Source organism: Paramisgurnus dabryanus, chromosome 6 (assembly GCF_030506205.2).
Source record: "Paramisgurnus dabryanus chromosome 6, PD_genome_1.1, whole genome shotgun sequence".
NCBI lineage: Eukaryota > Metazoa > Chordata > Actinopteri > Cypriniformes > Cobitidae > Paramisgurnus > Paramisgurnus dabryanus.
This window is the reverse complement of record NC_133342.1, coordinates 39,298,738-39,318,743: the sequence shown is the minus strand read 5'-3', so window position 1 is coordinate 39,318,743 and position 20,006 is coordinate 39,298,738. Positions and strand designations below refer to the sequence as shown.

The following is a 20,006-nucleotide window of genomic DNA, read 5'->3' as shown; positions in this document are numbered from 1 at the left end:
AAGACGGAAAATCTCGTCATTGGCAGGGAAGCGTTTTCTCTTAATTGACGAGATATCTCGTCAATGGCGGGGAAAGAGTTAAGTACACGTTCCTCTGAATCTCGCGAGAAATAGTCCAAAATCCCGCTAATTCTCGCCTACCCTTTTACGTATACTGAGGTTTCGGACATACTATTCGTTCGCCTACTGCTTTTTGCCTACTATATAGTATGGCAGTATGCGGTTTCGGATTCAGCCATAGTGTGAAAGTTGATGATTTGCACGTGTTTCAAAGGCTTGCAAATGTTAACACTTAAGTGACTTTAAACAATTTAACCGCAAAAAGACGCTAAAGTGAGCAATTTTCTGTACGCACAGACGCACATGCGATTGAATGTGTCTGGTCCAACTCCAATTAAATGTGATTATCCCCATGCCCTTCAAAGATCAAAACTCTTGATGTATAAATTGAGAGAGAGTTGTGCTGCTGTGTCTCATACTGTAGTCCATTAAAATACATTTGGTGTATAAAGCACTGAAAAACAACGTAATTTTCACTTTATGTGGAGCGACTGTTGCATCTTCTTCCGGAAGCGCCGTTTGGAATTCGTCCTCCATCTGTGTGTGTGCGTGTTTAAGTGCACTCAACAAATGTAGGCATGTCAGAATTACAGCTATGCCGCTTACATAATGTAGCCTTTTTTAATGTTTGATGACAAGCTAGAGACTTAAGGAAAATTATGTAGACTAATAATTTAAGTTTAAGGTCCTAATGATCAGCCTACTTATTTTTATGTCCCACAGCTGACATGGAACGTTATTAACCGGTTCGGGAACTTTATTTTTTTTGTTCTAACTGGTTCAGAAACGTCAATTTTAGTGTTGAACCACAAATCCAAAAACGTTAAAATACTGTTTCTGTTCGGAACAAACCATTTGGGAAAAAATCTGGTTCAAAGCCCTGACTGTGACTGAAAACAATTCAAATTAAATCAAAACAGAAACACTTACAGGTGGTATTTTTATAATAGTTTATAAATGTATACAGGAATTAAATTAGTTAGTGAAAGGTTTTAACATGCCTTAGTTATTAAACAGAAGGTTAAGAAAATATTTACTTACTTGTATAAAATAATGTATATTAAAAGATAAAATCCACTGCTTATATATTTTCAAGTATTATCATACATTAAATGATCAAATTTAAACAGTACATTTACAGAAATGTTGTACTTTTTTGAATATTAAAATAGCTCTGCAGCCGTCTGATGAAATGTCAATCTCAGAAATGCCCCCAAGCCAGTTTGAGACCCCTGTGCTAGAGCATGTGCTCTGTAGTGTAAATGTTTATAGTAATAAATAACATATACCATTTTTGTCTTACTTTAGGATAATGTTAAACCAGTGGAAGAAAGGAGAAAATGTAATGACCATGCAACTGTAAGTGTAGCACCTTTACCCACAGAATCATCTCAAAGATACACAGGTAGGAAAACACAACCATATTGTATTATATCAGACCGATGCTTACATTTTTATTCTTAAGAAAAACAATTATGTGTCTTTCTAGATTCCAGTGTCTCCAATTTCACCATTGGATTATTTGGAAACTCTGCGGCAGTCCAGTTTGGATGTGACAACATTTTGATTGGAGAAAACCAAGTTGAAGAGACAGACTGCATGACTGTTTTAATAAAGAGGAAGATATTAGAGAATCATGTGTCAGTGATCAACATGATAGGCTTACATGAGACTGATCTGAACCCTTCTGTTCAAGTTATCCGTCATCTTGTGAAGGAAAATGAAATCCATGCCTTCATCTTTGTTTTGCGTTTGGGTCAGCTTACAGATGTTGATAAGATGGGCATCGAATGGCTACAGCGAATGTTTGGTGACAAAGTTCTTTCATTTGTGATGATTCTCTTCACTTATGAGAGAGAGGAAGAGTGTGACAATATCATAGATGAACTGAAGAAAAACCCTGTACTGGAGAAGCTGATTGAGAAATGTGGACAAAATTATCACATCTGCAGCAAAAAAATGAACAACCAATCAGAGATGAGAGAATTGATGGACCGGATCAGATGTCTGTTTATTGACAATAAAGAGCAGTGCTACATTATTGAGATGTACAACACAGTTTTAGAAGACCTGCAAAACAATGAATATCAAAGTGGTAAGATAACATTTATATTTAGGCATTTAGCAGACACTTTTATCCAATACCACTTTAAAAAAAAGAGTAGGAAACAATAAAGTGTGATTTGTCATAGGGACACAATAATACAAGTGGAGACAAGTGCTTATACTAAGTTACAAGTTTTTTAAACTATTCTGAAACAATATCTGTTGAGGTTTTTCTTTTTTGAATGTTGCAAGAGATGTGGCTGGATTGCAATAAAAGATCATTACATCAGCAGAGGGAAGAGAAGGAAAACATGAACATGATTTTAGTGCCCCTTTGTAAAGGAAACAAAAGGCACAGCTCATTTGCTGAACGTAAGGTTCTGGATGGGGTGTAGGAATGTAGGAAGGTGTGAAAGTATGCCGATGCAGTGCCAGTGAAAGTTCTGTGAGTAGTAGTGATTTATACCCGACACACCCTTCAATCAGTAGCTAATGGAGAGAGATGAAAAGCGTGTTATATAAGCCCTTTTGGTCTCCTGCAATATGAGCTGAGCATCTGTGTTCTGAACCAGTTGGAGTGGTTTGATAGACTGCAAGAAGGCCAGCAAGGAGAGCACTGCAATAGTCCAGCCTGGATCGCGAGTTGTGCAACATGCTCCGTAAGGAATGGTCGTATCTTTATGAAATGGTATAACGCGTGACATGATCTTTGCAATGTAATCATTGAAGGACAGTTCGTCATCAAAGAGTACACCACGGTTTCTGGCAGTTTTGGAAGTTGTAATGGTTGTGTTGCCAAGTTGAATGGATAGGTCATGCTGTATCTTTGGTTGTGCTGGAAATATAAGCAGCTCTGTCTTTGCTACATTTTGCTGGAGGTGGTTTTTCTTCATCCAAGCCGAGATACCTTCTATGCAGGCTGTAATATGTGCTACTATGGGTAGATCATCTGGGTGAAATGATAAGATCTGGGTGTCATCAGCATAGTGGATAAGCCATGTGTCTATATGATAGGTCCTAAAGATGTTGTGTAGATGGAGAAAAGAGGTGGACCCATCACTACGACGTCACGTCGTGACCGACGAATTGGGAACTCGCTTAGAGAGACCAATCTGCTTCGTACTCTACTAAAACGCCAATGAACTTGGCATTGAGATATTTGCATAATGCTGGCGCCGCCCCGCCAGGTGCGTATATAAGCCACAGGTGCAAATATGGAAATTAGCTTCATTTCGCTGAGAAAGCCGGAAAGTCTGACCGGCCGATAAACAGCAGGGAGCAGCCCTGTGGCGACGGGACGTGACGTCTCCGTTCCCTTACTTCAGGGAACGAGGGTTACATACGTAACCGAGACGTTCCCTTTCAGTCGGTCACTACGACGTCACGTCATGACCGACGAATTGGGAATCCCTACCAAAACGCCACTGAGGGCTGACCTCTTCCAGTGTCTGCGTAAAGCCCTCCGGTTCCACTTAAGGAGAAGGAGAATTAGGTTTTAAGGCAGAAGGCCGGGCACTAGATGTTCCTTTAACCCCACAGTAGTGCCAGCGACTGGGAAGCGCCCTATCTGAGCGGTATAGGGACGCTGCGGAAGCCACCGCCACGTTAAGGGCTATTGGTGGGCGAAAGTCAACCGTAGTTGAGGTATAAATGACAGCCGTGGCTGTGTAAGCAAAGCAGTGCTCTGCTGAGGGAAACGTGGGCTAGTAGGATTAACCCCACGGAAAAATACTCACAAAGGAACCCGGTGGGACGCAATGTGGATGCCCGAGCCAAACACAGGTTCGCGAGGATGCAGCTAGTGAGAGGCTGGCAGCGGATGCTCCGCAACATCAGGCTGCCAAGGCAGCGGAGGAAGGCAAAACAAATTATTACGCGTTTTTGCCTTGATGGCCTTCCATACTGAGCTCAGTTTGGAGCAGCAGTCGGAGGCTGCAAGCCGACCTGCGAGCCTTTTCTCTGTGCTTCCCCTAACGAGGAAAGAACACGAGAGGAGACAGGCTCGACACGAAAACTGTAAAATCTAATGAATGTATAAGGTGTCGCCCAACCAGCAGCTCTGCAGATGTCTGTTAGCGAGGAACCACGAGCGAGTGCCCAAGATGAGGCAACACTTCTAGTAGAGTGAGCTCTCAGATTAAATGGACAAGGAATGCCCTGCAGATTATAAGCAAGGGCGATAATAACAACTATCCAATGAGACATCCTCTGCTTAGTGACAGCTTTCCCTCTCTGCTGACCACCGTAACAAACAAAGAGCTGATCTGAAGTCCTGAGGCTTTGTGTGCGATCCACGTAGAGGCGTAACGCTCGTACGGGGCATAATAAAGCCATGGTTGGGTCTGCCTCCTCCGGGGGCAGCGCTTGCAAGCTCACCACCTGATCTCTGAAGGGAGTGGTGGGAACTTTGGGCACGTAGCCTGGTCTGGGTCTCAGTGAGACAGCAGGACCAAACTGAAGGCACGCATCGTCAACAGAGAATGCATATAAACCCTTACTCGCCTCACGGAGGTCAATGCTAGCAGGGTCAGAGTTTTCATTGACAAAAACTTCAGACTCGCAGACTGCAAAGGCTTGAACGCGGGATCTGTAGGGCTTCAGCACCATGGACAGGTCTCAGGGAGGAAAAGAGGGAGGGCGCAAGGAGTTTAGCCTGCGAGTGCCTCTTAAAATCTAATAACCAAATCATGCTGGCCAACTGATCTGCCGTTAATAAGTGAGTGATGAGCAGAAATAGCGGCGATATCAACTTTAATGGTGGAGGGTGACAGCCTACCATCTAACCTATGTTGAAGATATAAAAGCACAATGTTAAGCATTCTCTGGGGTCCTCGCGTTGCGAAGAGCACCAGGTGACGAAAAAGGGTTTCATTTAAACGCGTAAGCCCGTCTTGTGGATGGTGCTCGTACCGCGTTGATGGTGTTAGATACCGCTTGCGATAAATCACCTAAACCTTGCGCGCGCTCAACGACCATACATGGAAATCCCACAGGTCGGGGCGCGGGTGCCATAATATGCCCCTTCCTTGAGAAAGAAAGTCCTTCCTCAGGGGAATTCGCCAGGGAGGGGCTGTCGCGAGGAGCATTAACTCTGAAAACCAATTCCTGGTCGTCCAGTACGGGGCGACTAATAAAAGGCTCTCCTCGTCCTGCCTGACTTTGCACAGTGTCTGTGCGATTAAGCTCACTGGAATGAATGCGTATTTGCGCGTCCCCCGCGGCCAGCTGTGTGCCAACGCATCCACGCCGAGGCTGCCCTTGGTTAGTGAATAAAACAGGCGACAGTGGGTATCGTCCGGTGACGCAAATAGATCTCTGCGCACGACCGAACTTCTTCCAAATTAGCTGGACCATCTGGGGGTGGAGTCGCCATTCGCCGGGGCGCGCAGCTCGGGAAAGCGCGTCTGCCGCTGTATTGAGCGAATCCGGGATGTAAATGGCACGAAGGGACCTCAGATGCTTCTGACTCCAAAGATGGAGATGACGAGCGAGATGCGACAGGTGACGAGAGCGAAAAAACCGCCTTAACGGTAAATAACGCAACAGTCGCAATGTTGTCGATGTCGGCTAATACATCCTTCCCTCGCATCTCCATAGCGGAGCGTACAAGTCCCAGATATACAGCGCACCGCTCACGGCAGTTGGGGTGCTATGCACACCCCTGAGACTGCAAGCCCGTCATACGTGGCTGCTCATCCCGTGCTGGGGGCATCGCATGTGCTACAGAATGCCAGGAGACCCGACTCAGGGGCATATCTTGCTATCAGAAATGCTGGGTCTGACCACGGGGTAAAATAGAAATGACACGCAGGTGTAATGGTTACACAGTGTATGCCATTGCGCCACGCTCTCCTCGAGACTCGATCGTAAAACCAATGCTGAAGCGGTCTCATATGAAGCAGCTCGAGCAGTGTCACGCCGCAGCTGCTGCCATATGTCCAGGAGCTTCTGAAATTGTTTCAGAGGGACCGCGTACTTCCCTCCAAATTAACCGAGGCAAGTCAGAACTGACTGGTTGCGCGCTCTTGTAAAACACGCCAATTAGTCGATCAAGTCTATTTCCATACTGAGAAAAGGATCCTCTGCACGGAGCAAAGTTGCTCTTTTCCCAGTTGACCTGATGACTTAACGAGCGAGATGCTGAAGCATTAAATCTCTGTGTTCGCGCACGTCTGCCAAGAATGAGCTATTATAAGTTGACGTAAATAAAAGCAGAATGCGAACAGATTTTAATGCCGTGACTAGCACTTTCATGGACACACGGGGAGAGAGAGACAGCTCGAATGGTGTACTTAGTATTAAAATGTCCACTCCATGAACGCAGAGCGAAAAACCGTCTAAGGCGAGGGGAGAAGGACACATGAAGTACACGTCTACAGGTCTATGCTGCAAACCGATCTGAATATTGAAATACGAGCCTCTGCGTATCATCCTAAAGGATCACATTTGTAGAGCCGGTGCGTAAATAAATCGGTCGTAACCCACCGCGTATTTTGGGTACTATGAGATAAAAAACCCTATCATCATTCTTGGTAAGAGGGACTGGCTCAAAACGTCCTTCGCCAGCAGGACATCGACTTTTGCACGCAGTACATGTGCATCGGACGCTTTCACTATAGTGAAACGAATGCCCGAGAATTTGGGAGAGTGCCGGTAATTGTACGAGACGGGCTGGGAACTGAAGCGAAGCATCCAGGGACCGTACAAGGAGAATTAAGGACACTACCGAAGTACCCGCGGTGGGGCAGCAAAGCGAGACAGGTAGGACTGCTGGTCCGTCTGCTGTGACAGCATAAACATCTACAGTATGTGTTTGTGTGACACTGACCTGAGCCCGCTGAGGGTGACGGTCGTCTGGTCTCCTCTGCGGAGAGCGCAGACTCCGATGAGGGTGCTGGTGGTCCGGTCTCCTCAGTGGAGAGCTCAGACTCCTCAGGACACCCGCTGGCGATAGAGGAGAGGTAGGGTTAGCAGGTGTACGCTCACGGCTCTCTCGATCCTCCGGAGACCTGGAGAGGAAAGAGGAATGCACTCTTATGTGTGGTTAAGTGGGTACAGGCTGGACAGCCGGTGGAACATATGCAAACCAAGGATTTTCCACCCGACCCTCTACCGGGGGAAGGAGCGAATCACTGTCTCCTGAAGAGTGATCCTCTGCCACTCCGGGTCGCCCGTCTCTGGCCACTTAAACTCCAGATTTTCACGGGAAGCGGCTAAGCGGGCGGGGCGAGCTGCTGATGACCGGTTATCCTGCGCTGCCGAGATGGGTCCGAGGAGGGGAACGGAGGTGGCCGCCGCAGGACGCCGACAGCGAGAGGCAGACTGAGGAGCCGGCATTGGTGGACCAGGGCAGCTCTCTTAAGCCGGGGCACGACCTAGGAGATCGCATCAGTCTGCGCAGCGGAGCTGTACGACTCCCCGGACACAGCCAAAGGTGGCGATCTTGAACCACCGTGGTGGACATCGCATGACTGAAGGTCGCGGCCTCCCTTGTAAATCTCTAAAGTCGCTGCAGCAACGTTATTGCGTGCAGGGCTGAAGCCGCGTCTCCGCATGCCTGATGGGCAGCGCCCGTAACCGGACGGCTGTCTATACAAACACGGGAGGGAAGGGTTGGGTGGTCCCTCCAGGACCCCCACTCTACTGAAGGGATCCCCGTCCTTATAGCGGCTCTGTTGGTGAGGGAGGTGAGGGGTGAAAGCTGAACGGCCGAGAAGGCCGCAAATCACGTCAGCTCTTCGTGCCGTCGGGAAGGCAGGCACAGGAGGTGAGGACCGTAGAGGCCCGGGCAGCTCCGAAGTACCAATCATGTGGGCGGGACGGTTCGGGCGGAGAGGGGTTAACCCCTCCAACTCTACCGTTTCCGCCGCTCGAGCGGGCACGGCCGCCATCTTCAGGACGACTCCCCCTCGGAGGGAAAAAATGGGCACCCCTCTGATGCTGCAGAAGTGACGGAATCAAAAGGAGGTCCAATGGATTCGGCAGAAATCGCAGAACACGACTCTGCAGTCTCCACCGGAGCCTCAACCGGCTGAGGATGAGAAGGCCGGTAGGTGAAGGACGCATCCTCCGTCCTACTCAGCGTAGTGATGCGAAGAGCGTCCTGCGAGCGCTTGACAGCCGCACCATGGCGGCGTTCAGCACTGCAAAGGCGTGGACGTCGTTCCCGTAGAAATGACAGTCGTCTCCGCAATCCAAGAGGGTTATGCTCTCACAGAGAGAGCAAAAGCTCTCCACGAACGCAGCCTCGGAGTGCTCGATGCCCAAGCACGAAGACAGCGCTCGTGACCGTCACTGGAATCCCTGTACTTCTCGCATCCAAGATCGCACGGAGGAAAAGCTATCCTGAAAAGGACGCTGATCTCCGAATATACGAGAGAGTGGCTGTCTTTGAAAAGACACAGAGCTCTCACGTATCACTCTTTAGGGAAATCACTCTTAGGTGCTCAGCTGATGATGCGCACAGGGAGAGGCAACGCACACACTAAACTCAAAACAAAAAATATGCAGAGCAGTGGAATACTGCGAGCGTCCGCTGTGTCAGTACTGCATGTCAATCAACTTCAGCAACCGTTCCCAGAAGAGCAGAGAGTAGCTTCTCAGTAGCAGATAATGCCGGCTTTCGAAGCGAAAAAGCTAATTTCCATATTTGCACCTGTGGCTCATATACGCACCTGGCGGGGCGGCGCCAGCATTATGCAAATATCTCAATGCCAAGTTCATTGGCGTTTTAGTAGAGTACGAAGCAGATTGGTCTCTCTAAGCGAGTTCCCAATTCGTCGGTCACAACGTGACGTCGTAGTGACCGACTGAAAGGGAACTGTGTATTTCTTGTCAAATATCACCCTTCTTCAACTTACACCAACTACAGAAATAAGCGCAGTTATGATAGCAATATATGTGGGAGAGCATTGCTAGAATATAAATATATTATATTGCAACATGCATTTAAGTATTAGCATTTAATCAAAACTAAACAATAGATTTGTAAATGAAAAGATTTAATAACAGTACTGAATTAGTTCCATGGCAAAGTCCATATTTATAAAAACTTCCAAACTCTTTGACGTGGAAAAGTGCTTAGCTCCACATCAGGGTCTGAGCAGACGTACGCACTTTTACTTGTCTGATTGCTGCAGATTTTTGGAAATATAAACCATTCTTGCTGCTCGAAATTGGTTTTAAACATTGACAAGCGCTCTTTTTTTATGTCCATGACATTAATTTGTCATCGTTTAAAGGCGGAGATCTGAAACTTTTATCCCCTTGCCTTGACCATGTGACTAATCTCAACATCATACATTTAAACTGACCAATCAGAAGATCACCTTTAACCCCCACTGTACTTGATAAACAGCTCTGCCAATATTCTTTGGTCACTATCAGTAAGCACAGGAATGCAGATGTACAGAACGGAAAGGGGGTTGTGACAGGTTGTGACAAATTCCTACAATTTCAATCCTATAGTAACATCAATGTCAGTCAGCGGAGAGATAGAGGAGAAATGGATGTCGGATTTAAATGTTGTGTGTTCTGAGGTTTGTGGTGAAGAAAATTGGTTACTGATGGATGTTTGTCGGTGAAAAAGGTGCAAAACCATCAGCTGACAATAAGGAACTGAGTGGAGGAGGAGGGGGACAGAGAAGTCAGTTGAAAGTTTTAAACAGCTGCTTTGCGTTGGGTCATTAATTGTGCAGTGACAGTAGCAGAGAAAGAGGACAGAAGTGACTAGGATCGACAAAGGGTTGGCCAGGTTGTTAGACTTGTACAATTTCCTTTCAGCAGCCCTGAGTGTAGTCCGTTGCTCACAGAGAATATCAGATAGCCTGGGGCAAGAGTAGGTAACACGAGCTGGTCTGGAAGACAGAGGAAAAAGAGTATCCAAGCTTAATGTTAGTGTAGAGTATAACATATCAATGGCAGCATCAGCATCTGAGATGGAAGAGAGGATGCCAGCTCAGCCGAGAGGGAGGCAGTGTGGGTGTGTGAGATAAAGAAAGGTGTATGTTGAAAGTTATGAAAAGTGGTCAGATAGATAAAGAGGAATGACCTTAATGTTGTCCGTAGTGTTGAGTAGGAGAAGTGGTGTTAACTGCATGGTATTCAATAAAGTTATTTGGGCATAGTAAAGTAAGTGGAGTGTACTTCAAGTTATTGTTAATAAGCAAACCTGTGCCACAACCTGAGAGTGGAGAAGAGTGAAAGATGAATAGTTTGTGAAAAGGGCAGCAGGTGTGGCTGAGTCCTCTGGATGAATCCATGTCTCAATTAGAGCTAGGGTTTTGCTCACTGGCACCTGTATCGAAAATGCGATCTAGTGCTATCTGCTATAAGTACAAAACTACACTGAAAAAATATAAATGCAAAACTTTTGTTTTTGCCCCCTAAGATCTAAGAGTTTTTCTATGTACACAAAAGGCCTATTTCTCTCAAATATTGATCACAAATCTGTCTAAATCTGTGTAAGTGAGCACTTCCCACAGCACCAAGTATTTAGACTGAGCCGTTTAAATATATTACAAACAGGAAGAGAGTTACCCACTGTAGAGTAAGAGATTGAGAGTGTGTCCATACTCCATACAGTAAGAGGTTGCCACCTGGGGGCAGGATGAATGGGCATTAAATTACCCTTTGTAATTTAACTAAACATGCTACCAAAACTGCTTCTGAATGTTTTACATGTTTTATACATATTTGTATAATCCATAAATTCATAAAGTGGAATATAATCTGTAGTAAAACATATACCTCTTTTTTCTTCTGAATTCAATGCCTGGAAACAGATAAGAGCAGTGGTCTCGTTAGATCGCAGCCTTTGCAGACCTCTTCCCAGTCTGAAAAAGGAGGCAAACAAAAGGTAAAAAATGTAGAAATATTTGTGTAAATGTGGAACTTAAAAAACTTGGAAATTCAAATAGGGAAAAGGCTGGCAAGAGGTGTCTTTACTTTAATCCCGAACACCTTAAATTAAAAAAAAAAAAATTACACAATGTTACATATTAACATTTTGTTATCAGTTGCTTGAATGGTTTAAATTTATTCTGGTTGTTTTCAGCTTTTTGCAGAGCAGCTGATGCGCAAACTTCATCTGGAAGACAAACTGAAAACAGCTGATTTTCTTCAGCTAACTGGACATTCAGAGTCCCATGAGTTCTGTACTGTGGAAAAGTTTGCTCAGACTTTTTTAAAAAAATTACTGATGATGGACTATAGAGCAAAATGCATTAAAATAAAACAAAACTATGAACAAAATCACACACAACAAACAGAGAATGAGTTGTGTGAAGATGTGGAAGATGATTTCAATACTCTCTTTGATGAAACTGCTAAACCTGCTGGTGAAACTGACAAATTAGAGTCCATACACTTGATGGATGCTCAGATGGCAGTGTTTTATTGTGCTGATAGTTCCCTAAAGCAGCTCATGGTCACTAAACTCTCACAGTGTCAGTTTGCTCTTCCTCTGCTTGTACCAAATCCATTCACACAGAAGATTGAGTTTCCTCTGTGGACATTTAGACAAATCAACAAGAGCTGGAAGGTGATTGACGTTAAAGGTCAAACCTTTAGCAAAACTCAGCCAGTCTATAAGGCAGAAACACCAATGGTGGCATTCTTCAGGTTCGGCTCTGTGTCCTCATCAAAGTCTCAGCTGATAAACAGTTTGATCAATGAGAAACACAACACATTCTTCCACAGGAACTGTCCAGGCAGCAGCAGATCCAGAGAACTGATGGATGGGGTGGTGGAGATCGCCTGGTACTGCCCATCTGGAGAGGAAACAGATAAATTTCCTGACTGTGTTGCTTTTTGTAATCTTCATGGTGATGCAGGAGAAAATGAGAAACAACTGAATATTTTAACTCAGATGGCTTCTGTAAATGTTGTTATTTTACCTCAACTAAACAGGAATGACAACAGCACGACAAAGATCCAAAACCTCTACAAAGACTCCAAGCCGCTCATTTGCCTTTTTACTGAGAGTGATTCAGCTCTTAAAGAAATAAGGAAAGGTAAAAAATACAAAATGGGATTGAAAGACAGGAATCAGTCAGATGTAATTGAAGAACTCAGAGGAGCTATACAAAATGGACTCTCATCTTCAGACTCATCTTCTCTATTCAAGCTTGAAGATGTTGCAGATAAATCACACATCACAGTAGATGAGAAGATTGATGATGATTGCAGGAAAGGAAAAGATGCAGCAGAGAAAATGATGAGTTTACTGAAGAATAAAGATCTGACAGAAATCAAAGAATCATTTCTGCCATGTCAGGGAAAACTGTGGCATCAGTGGTGTCTGAAGAATAAAGAACTACATCGTCCTACACTGGGTGAACTACAAAAGAGTGATAACATAGAAAAAAAACAAAGCTGTAAGAAATCAGAAATGCTTAAAATTCGTGAACTGCAGCACACATCCGTCTTAAGTGAATTTATCCAAATTTTCATTCGAGAACTGAATTCAAAAGAAAGAAATGAGATAACATATTTTCTTAAGTGGATTGGGATCCTACTAGATGACTTTACCACTGAAACTCTTTCAGCTCTTCATCATGAGTATGATAAAAAGTGGTCAACAGTCTTAGATCTTAAAAAGAAACCTGACAAATCTCAACAAATGAAAGGTGAACAAGATGAACTTGAGAGAATATCTGAGAAACTACAAGCTGCAACCTTTGGTTTGGAGCACATACTGAGAGAGATCAGTCAGATATATGAATCATGTTCATCTGTGAAGAAAAACAAGAAAAATCTGAAGTTAAACTTCTCTTCTCTTCCGGGTCTTGCAGCAAAGATGATGATGTCTGGATTTCCACTGGAGCTGATGGATGGAGATGCTGCTCATGTTCCTCTGATCTGGGTTACTGCAGTTTTAGATGAACTCATCAAGAAACTGGGAGACAAGAGAGTCTTTGTGTTGTCAGTTTTAGGGATTCAGAGCTCTGGTAAATCTACCATGTTGAATGCAATGTTTGGTCTGCAGTTTGCTGTCAGTGCTGGTCGGTGCACTAGAGGAGCATTCATGCAGCTGGTCAGAGTTTCAGAGGAGATGAAAGATCAGCTGAAGTTTGATTATATTCTGGTTGTTGATACTGAAGGTCTTCGTGCTCTAGAGCTTGCTGGAAGATCAACAAGAAATCATGATAATGAAATGGCCACATTTGTTGTCGGTCTTGGAAATATGACATTGATCAACATCTTTGGTGAAAACACTGCAGAGATGCAAGACATCCTTCAGATTGTTGTTCAGGCCTTCATGAGGATGAAGAAGATCAAACTGAATCCCAGCTGCATGTTTGTGCATCAGAATGTTTCTGACATCTCAGCTGGAGAAAAAAACATGGAAGGAAGAAGACGACTTCAGGAGAAACTGGATGAGATGACAAAACTTGCTGCTCAAGAGGAAGATTGTGTTTTGCAGTTTTTCAGTGAGGTCATTGCATTCGAAGTACAGAATGATGTAAAGTATTTTTCACAGCTTTGGGAGGGAAGTCCACCTATGGCACCACCAAACCCAAACTACAGCAGAAACATTCAGGAGATGAAGAGCACCATTATCTCAAAAGCATCAAGATCAAGCGGCATTACACTGTCACAGTTCAAAATGCGTATTAATGATCTTTGGAGTGCACTGCTGAATGAAAACTTTGTGTTCAGCTTTAAAAACACAATGGAGATTGCTGTATACAGAAGACTGGAAACTAAGTATAGTGACTGGACTTGGAGCCTCAGGAGTACCATGATGAGCATTGAAGAAAAATTTTTCAACAGAATTGCAAATGGAAACAACAAGGTTCAGAAAAATGACCTGCTGGCTGAAATGAAGACAACAAAAGAAGAAGTAGAAAAATCTATGAAGTCTTACTTTGATGAAGACATAGACAAAGACATTCTGTGTCAATGGAGAGGAAGATTTGAAACCAGAATTATAGATCTTCATGATGACCTGGTGAAGGGAACAGAAAGAAAGTTGGATGAAGCAATTAAACTGAAAACAGCCAGGGAGAATTTGGATAAAAAAATCACACAGTATGAAAATTTGCTTTTTACCCTGAGCAAGGAACTCGCTTTGAGTCTGAAAATTAAAGGAACAGATGAACAAGTGCTGAAGGAGGAATTTGACACAACATGGAGTGAATGGGTCACAGCCATGACAGAAAATATTCCTCCATTGAAAGACTTTGATGTTTGGGATGATGTCACAAACATTTTATCTGAAAACCAAGAATTGACTCTTGTAGTTGAAAGATTACATCTTAAAGAATTTCAAACAATACCGATTAGAGGTAATTATGATGACTACATTTTAATACAGAAACATCAAGGGCTTCCTGGGATATTTGGATATTTTTTAGTTAAAAAGAGCAAGAGCCTGAATCCTAAATATCATGAGTCTGTAAAGCAACTGATTCAAAAAATTATTGAGGAAACCAAGAAAATAATGGAGAAATCACCAGTCAAAAGACAGGGCTACAATGTCAGCTACATTCAGGAGATAACAGACTGTGTTCAAAAGTCAGTAGAGCAACATCAATCTGAAAACCAAAAATACAAACTGAAAAGAGAGTTTATCATAGATCTCTGTCTCTATGTTTGTGACATTGCAAGTGAGAAATTTACTGAATGCCACAAGGAATACAGAGAAACAAATGATCTGGGAATTTATCTTGAGAAGCAAAAAACTCAATATTACAACGTCTTCAAGAACTACTGCAGAGGAGCAACAACAACAACCATACTGATCGATTTTATCTGCAGCAAACTTGAACCGTCCATCCTACAAGACATATACAATAAAACTGCTATTGATGTTGCAGCACAGATGAGGACAGAAATACAATCATTATGTCAGAACAGATCCAATCTGGAGAAACACATTCTGAAATCACTCGCAGAAAAAGAGGACTTTGAGCAGTACATACAATACATCCATCAACCCAAAGAACACTTCAAACAATTCATAAAGAATGAAGTGGACAAATACTTTATTGAACAAAATGAAAAGATTTTAAACATTTTCAAAGGAAATCTTGAACAGAAAGGGCAGATTTTGAGTAATGCAGTGCATGCAGTGACAGTTGAGGTCAAAAATAAGAGAGGAGATGGCAACATGTGGTTCACAAGTTTCACCCAAACACTCACAGATGAGCTGAAATTCACGGGTGAGGCATGTGTTGATCTCAGAGAAATTGAAGACTTGGATTTTCTTGGGAAACATTTGAGTGAATGTCTGAATGAAATGATGTTAAAGCTACAAAAGAATTTCACAAGGATTGGTGACATTAAAATGGAAAATTGCAGGATGAAACCACATAAGATTTTGACTGATCATTTCTGTGAGTGTTGTTGGGTTCAGTGTCCTTTCTGTAAAGCAATCTGCACAAACTCAATGAAAGATCATCCTGGAGATCACACTGTTCCTTTTCATCGTAATATTGGACTGAATGGGTGGTATTACAGAGGAACAACAAACTTGGCTATTTGTTTCTGCACAACAGAAGTATCGAGTGATCGGTACTTTTACCCAAACTCCTCAAGTGACACACTTCCCTGGAAAGAATACAGAAAAGGAGGTCCTGAATATGCAAGCTGGAGCATCACACCTGACAACTCAGAGCTGCCATACTGGAAGTGGGTTGTGTGCAGGTTCCAGACAGATCTGGAGAAGCACTACAGTAAAACATTCCAGGGATATGGTGAGATTCCAAAAGAATGGAGAAAGCAAACAAAAAATGACGCTACTGGTTGTTTAGATAAATACATCTAATGGAGAACTAACAGAATTAAACTATTTTATATCAATTGAAACTGTTCCTGTACTGATTTTAGAAAAACTGGTTTTGTGAATAACACAGCTTACCATTTTGCTTGGATGCATTTATAAGCATATTGTAGACTACAGAAAGACAAATCATGTTAAATGCAGTGGGAAATATTTATTGGTTAAATTTTTGTCTGAAAAAATATATAGTTCATGAAAGCAAAATGTGAGAAATGAGAACAACATGTTTGAAAGCTCTACCTATATATAAAACATGTTTTAATCTTTTAATCTAAACAGGCAGTGTCTATAGAAAATGCAATTTTTTTGCACTGAAAAAAATGTATTGCAGTTCTTGCATTACTGACAATGAGATTAATCACTTTTATTGTTTTTCTTACTTTTGTAAGTTGATTTAGATAAAGTAATCTATTTAATGCCTAAATGTAATGCAACCATTTTTGTTGTACTTGTATTATAGCATCTGACTAATCAATTTTTAAGAAATACCACTAGAGCTGTTATGGAACTCAATACAGCTTCATCACCCTTGACAACTTTGAGCTGCCATACTGGACATGGTTTGTAGGAACCAATATAACTTTGTAGCCAGAATCTCAATTCAAAGACATCCACAAGACCAGAAAACCAAATTTCACTAGTTCGACTGTGAATTCAGGTCTTAATGATTAATGGTAAACAAACTTGGCTTGCTGTCCTCGAAGGGAGCTCTGTACCTGAGCTCTGAACCTTCAGATAGAACGAACCTGAGGCTGGGGCTCGAGCCCCAAGTTCAACCCCCTGCAACAGAACTGCAAAGAAGAAGAAAGAGAGAGTGAAGGAGGAGATGGGGAGGAGGAGGGATGCCAGAAAAGAATGCAGCTGGACAGGGAGGCCTGAAGGCTGCCTTATATACGCCCAAGACGATGATGATTGACAGGCCTGAATGTTTAGGCTCCTCCCGAACCTATATCCCTAATATACAAAATCTTTAAACCCTTAATACCTTTAAAACTTTTTAAGTGCAAAAAAATTGTTTAGTGTTTACTCATAATCATTTGACATATACTATATTGTAATTCTAAGTTGTTTAAAATGTATGTTTTTGGTTATGTTATGTTAATCCAGAATTTAATAAAGATTAATTCAGGTTTTGGCTCGTATTCCTTTTTAACTAGAACATGTTATGTATTACGCAGAACAACTCAATGCCAGATTCTTAGTTTGACATCTTTATTTGGTAAACTCAGTAAAACATGAAAGCCATCACACATATTTGAAACAAACTTTTAGGCCGGGAGTCTCACACTCATTAGGACACCACATACAACCACAACAAACTCTGAAACTACTGACATTCCGGTTCTGTTTTTTTTTTCCAAAATGAAATGTATTAACAGATTATGGCCATCCCATAAAAGAAAAACAGTTAAACTAAAGTGCTATAATTTATATCAATGTTCCTATGTCTGCACAGAAACTTAACTTATCTGTTACAAAAAAGGTCAAAATATGTAGCTGTACCTCAGTTGGGGCAGTACCGTTCATATGTACAGATATGTATATTTGGTACTAATATCAATATACTAATATGTACATCTGAGGTAATATGAACTCTTTAGTTCAAGCAAAAGTTTACTGTATGAAAGGTTACAAAGGAACATATTTTGACCGATTTTTATGACAGTGTCATTGATCTATTCCAACGTTAATTGCTCTCCGTTGACATTAACATAAAAGATTCAATACCTGTGTCCATTCCACTCTAAATAGTATTTGAAATAAAAATAAGTATCCTTAAAGTACCTAGATGTTGTACTGCCTTTCGTGAAAATGTGCAGATCAATACATGGTGCCAGGGGGTCTTCAATTTTAAGACATTTTATAAAATACATTAATTTATTATGAATTCTGTGTAATCAAACCTAAAAAAATAAGGCTACTAACCAACAGCACTAGTTTGTATAATGTAATATGTTTTGTTTAATTAAAATGTTGCGCATTTGTCATACATTTTCTTTGGTGGGCTGCGAAGGAATGCAGCATACACAAGGGGGGCAGCACGTTGAAAAAGTTTGAGAACCACTGCTCTGACGACTGATATGACCTACAATTTAGTGACACTGCACTCACGGCCGGATTTTCCATAGACGGGATTAGGGTGTGCCCTTCGGCACCAGGAAACAGGGGGTACCATGGGCTCCACCCTGCGACCAAAATGTTTTTTTACAAGTACTCGCGCATACGCAATCACCCGTGATAAAATATGGAATGTGTGATCGAGTTTTAAAGGGGACATTCCATGAAAATCAGACTTTTTCCATGTTTAAGTGCTATAATCGGGTACCCAGTGCTTCTACCAACCCAGAAAACATGAAAAATAGCAACCCTGTAACTTTGTTTTGGTAAGGCTCTCTCTGCAAGCATGTGAATAAATAGGTCATTCGGATTTCGCTCCCTCCATGACGTAGGTAGGAGATCTAATTATAATGATACCGCCCCTTCAACTGCGCTATCCAACCATGACGCTGCCTCACGAGTGTGATAGACAGAGAGAAAGTATGACTGACAGCACGACGCGTTTGTATTTCCTCAAACACAAACAGGAGCCTATAATCTTATAACTTGTAGTTTTAATAATCTTTCTAAAGATTGAATTAACGTTCTAAAGGATTAACCTTACCTTAGTGCAACAGAGAGAGAGAGCGAGTAAGTGAGAGACAGCGAGTGAGCGAACGAACGAGAGAGAGAGAGAGAGAGAGAGAGCGAGCAACGCGACGGTTCGCTTTCAAGTAAATTGTTTAATATGTTTCTCTGAAGTTTATATGAATGAACACAAGGATTAATGCACTGCACGAGACAGAGTGAGAGAACAACGCGTATTCACAATCATACACAATAAGCATAAATATGTTGTTTAATGTTTCTCTGAAGTTTCAAATGAATATGAGGAGTTACAAGATAGAGAGTGAGAGACTGACAGAAACGCGAATGTGTTCAATATGTGTACACAATAAACTTAAAGATGTCATTTGATCTGTTTCTCTAAAGTTTAAGCATTAAAAGTTTTATTACAGATCATTTAAATGTGCTCGTGTGGTTTGGTCAAAAAGTAAACTGAGTATTTGTGGAAATGTATTTTATTGTAACATGCTGAAAATCATTGTGCCTGTTTAAAACACTGGCAGCAGCATGAGACCTTAAAGTCTTAATTTTTATTCCACAATGTCCCCCATCTGCTGATAAACATGTATTTAGAATGCATAAAACAGATGATTGACTTTATAAACTTGTTCAAATATATAATGCTGAACGTAACTTACTAACTTCTTTCGTGAGAATATCTCCCTCTCTTGTCTAAATCGTGAGCGCTTGAGACTCCCACCTAAGCAGCTCGTTTGGATTTAAAGGGATACACACAAAAACGGTGCATTTTTGCTCAGACCCATAAAGTGCCTATTTTAACATGCCACAATACATTACCTATATGGTATTTTGAGCTAAAACTTCACATATGTACTCTGGGGACATCAAATATTTATTTTATATCTTAAAAACGTCTTGTGGAATGTCCCCTTTAAACACTCAATTGCATAACGCGTCAATCGTTTAATGTCACCATGCGCTCAATTAAATCTACAGATGAGTCTTCTCAGACCGGGTTAAGTCAACACATCTCACTCAGAACCGCAAGTGGCTGTTGTCTTGTCGCCCAAGGCCTCTGTGGGCACTTTGTTCTTGCTGCTCTCTTTACATGCTTGTTGATGGCTGAGGTTTGAGAAGTTTTGCAGCGAGACAGAAACTTTTTAAGTCACCGCCTGATGTTTCTCTTCTTGGAAACATTTCAACTACATTATTTACTCCATATCCAAACAAACCTGAATTGGACAGCGGCGCATCTAATACCCCTGGAGAATACCCATTATGTGAAGGCACACTTTAACACGACCCATAGCCATGTATGCTTTGCCCATAACTACAGGTGAATAGGCACGCTATAGTAGTTAACGTCAGGGATTTCAATGATGAAGTTGTCTCCAGTAAAATATATAATTAATCCTCTACTTTAGGTATTGTTCCGTACCTGTTTTCTCTAAATCATAAAATAGAGGAGAAACTTGAGGATGTATTAAAT

General features: G+C 42.2%; 1 protein-coding gene across 1 annotated transcript; it reads left to right on the top strand.

The window, feature by feature from the left end:
• The first annotated feature begins 1,389 nt into the window (after nucleotides 1-1,389).
• Nucleotides 1,390-17,016, top strand: LOC135767135 (interferon-induced very large GTPase 1-like). The gene is made up of 4 exons (XM_065276767.1): nucleotides 1,390-1,465; nucleotides 1,550-2,155; nucleotides 10,890-10,963; nucleotides 11,162-17,016. The coding sequence occupies exons 2-4, from the start codon at nucleotides 1,660-1,662 to the stop codon at nucleotides 15,875-15,877; spliced, it is 5,286 nt and encodes a 1,761-aa protein (XP_065132839.1). The 5' UTR covers nucleotides 1,390-1,465; nucleotides 1,550-1,659; the 3' UTR covers nucleotides 15,878-17,016.
• Nucleotides 17,017-20,006: the final 2,990 nt, after the last annotated feature.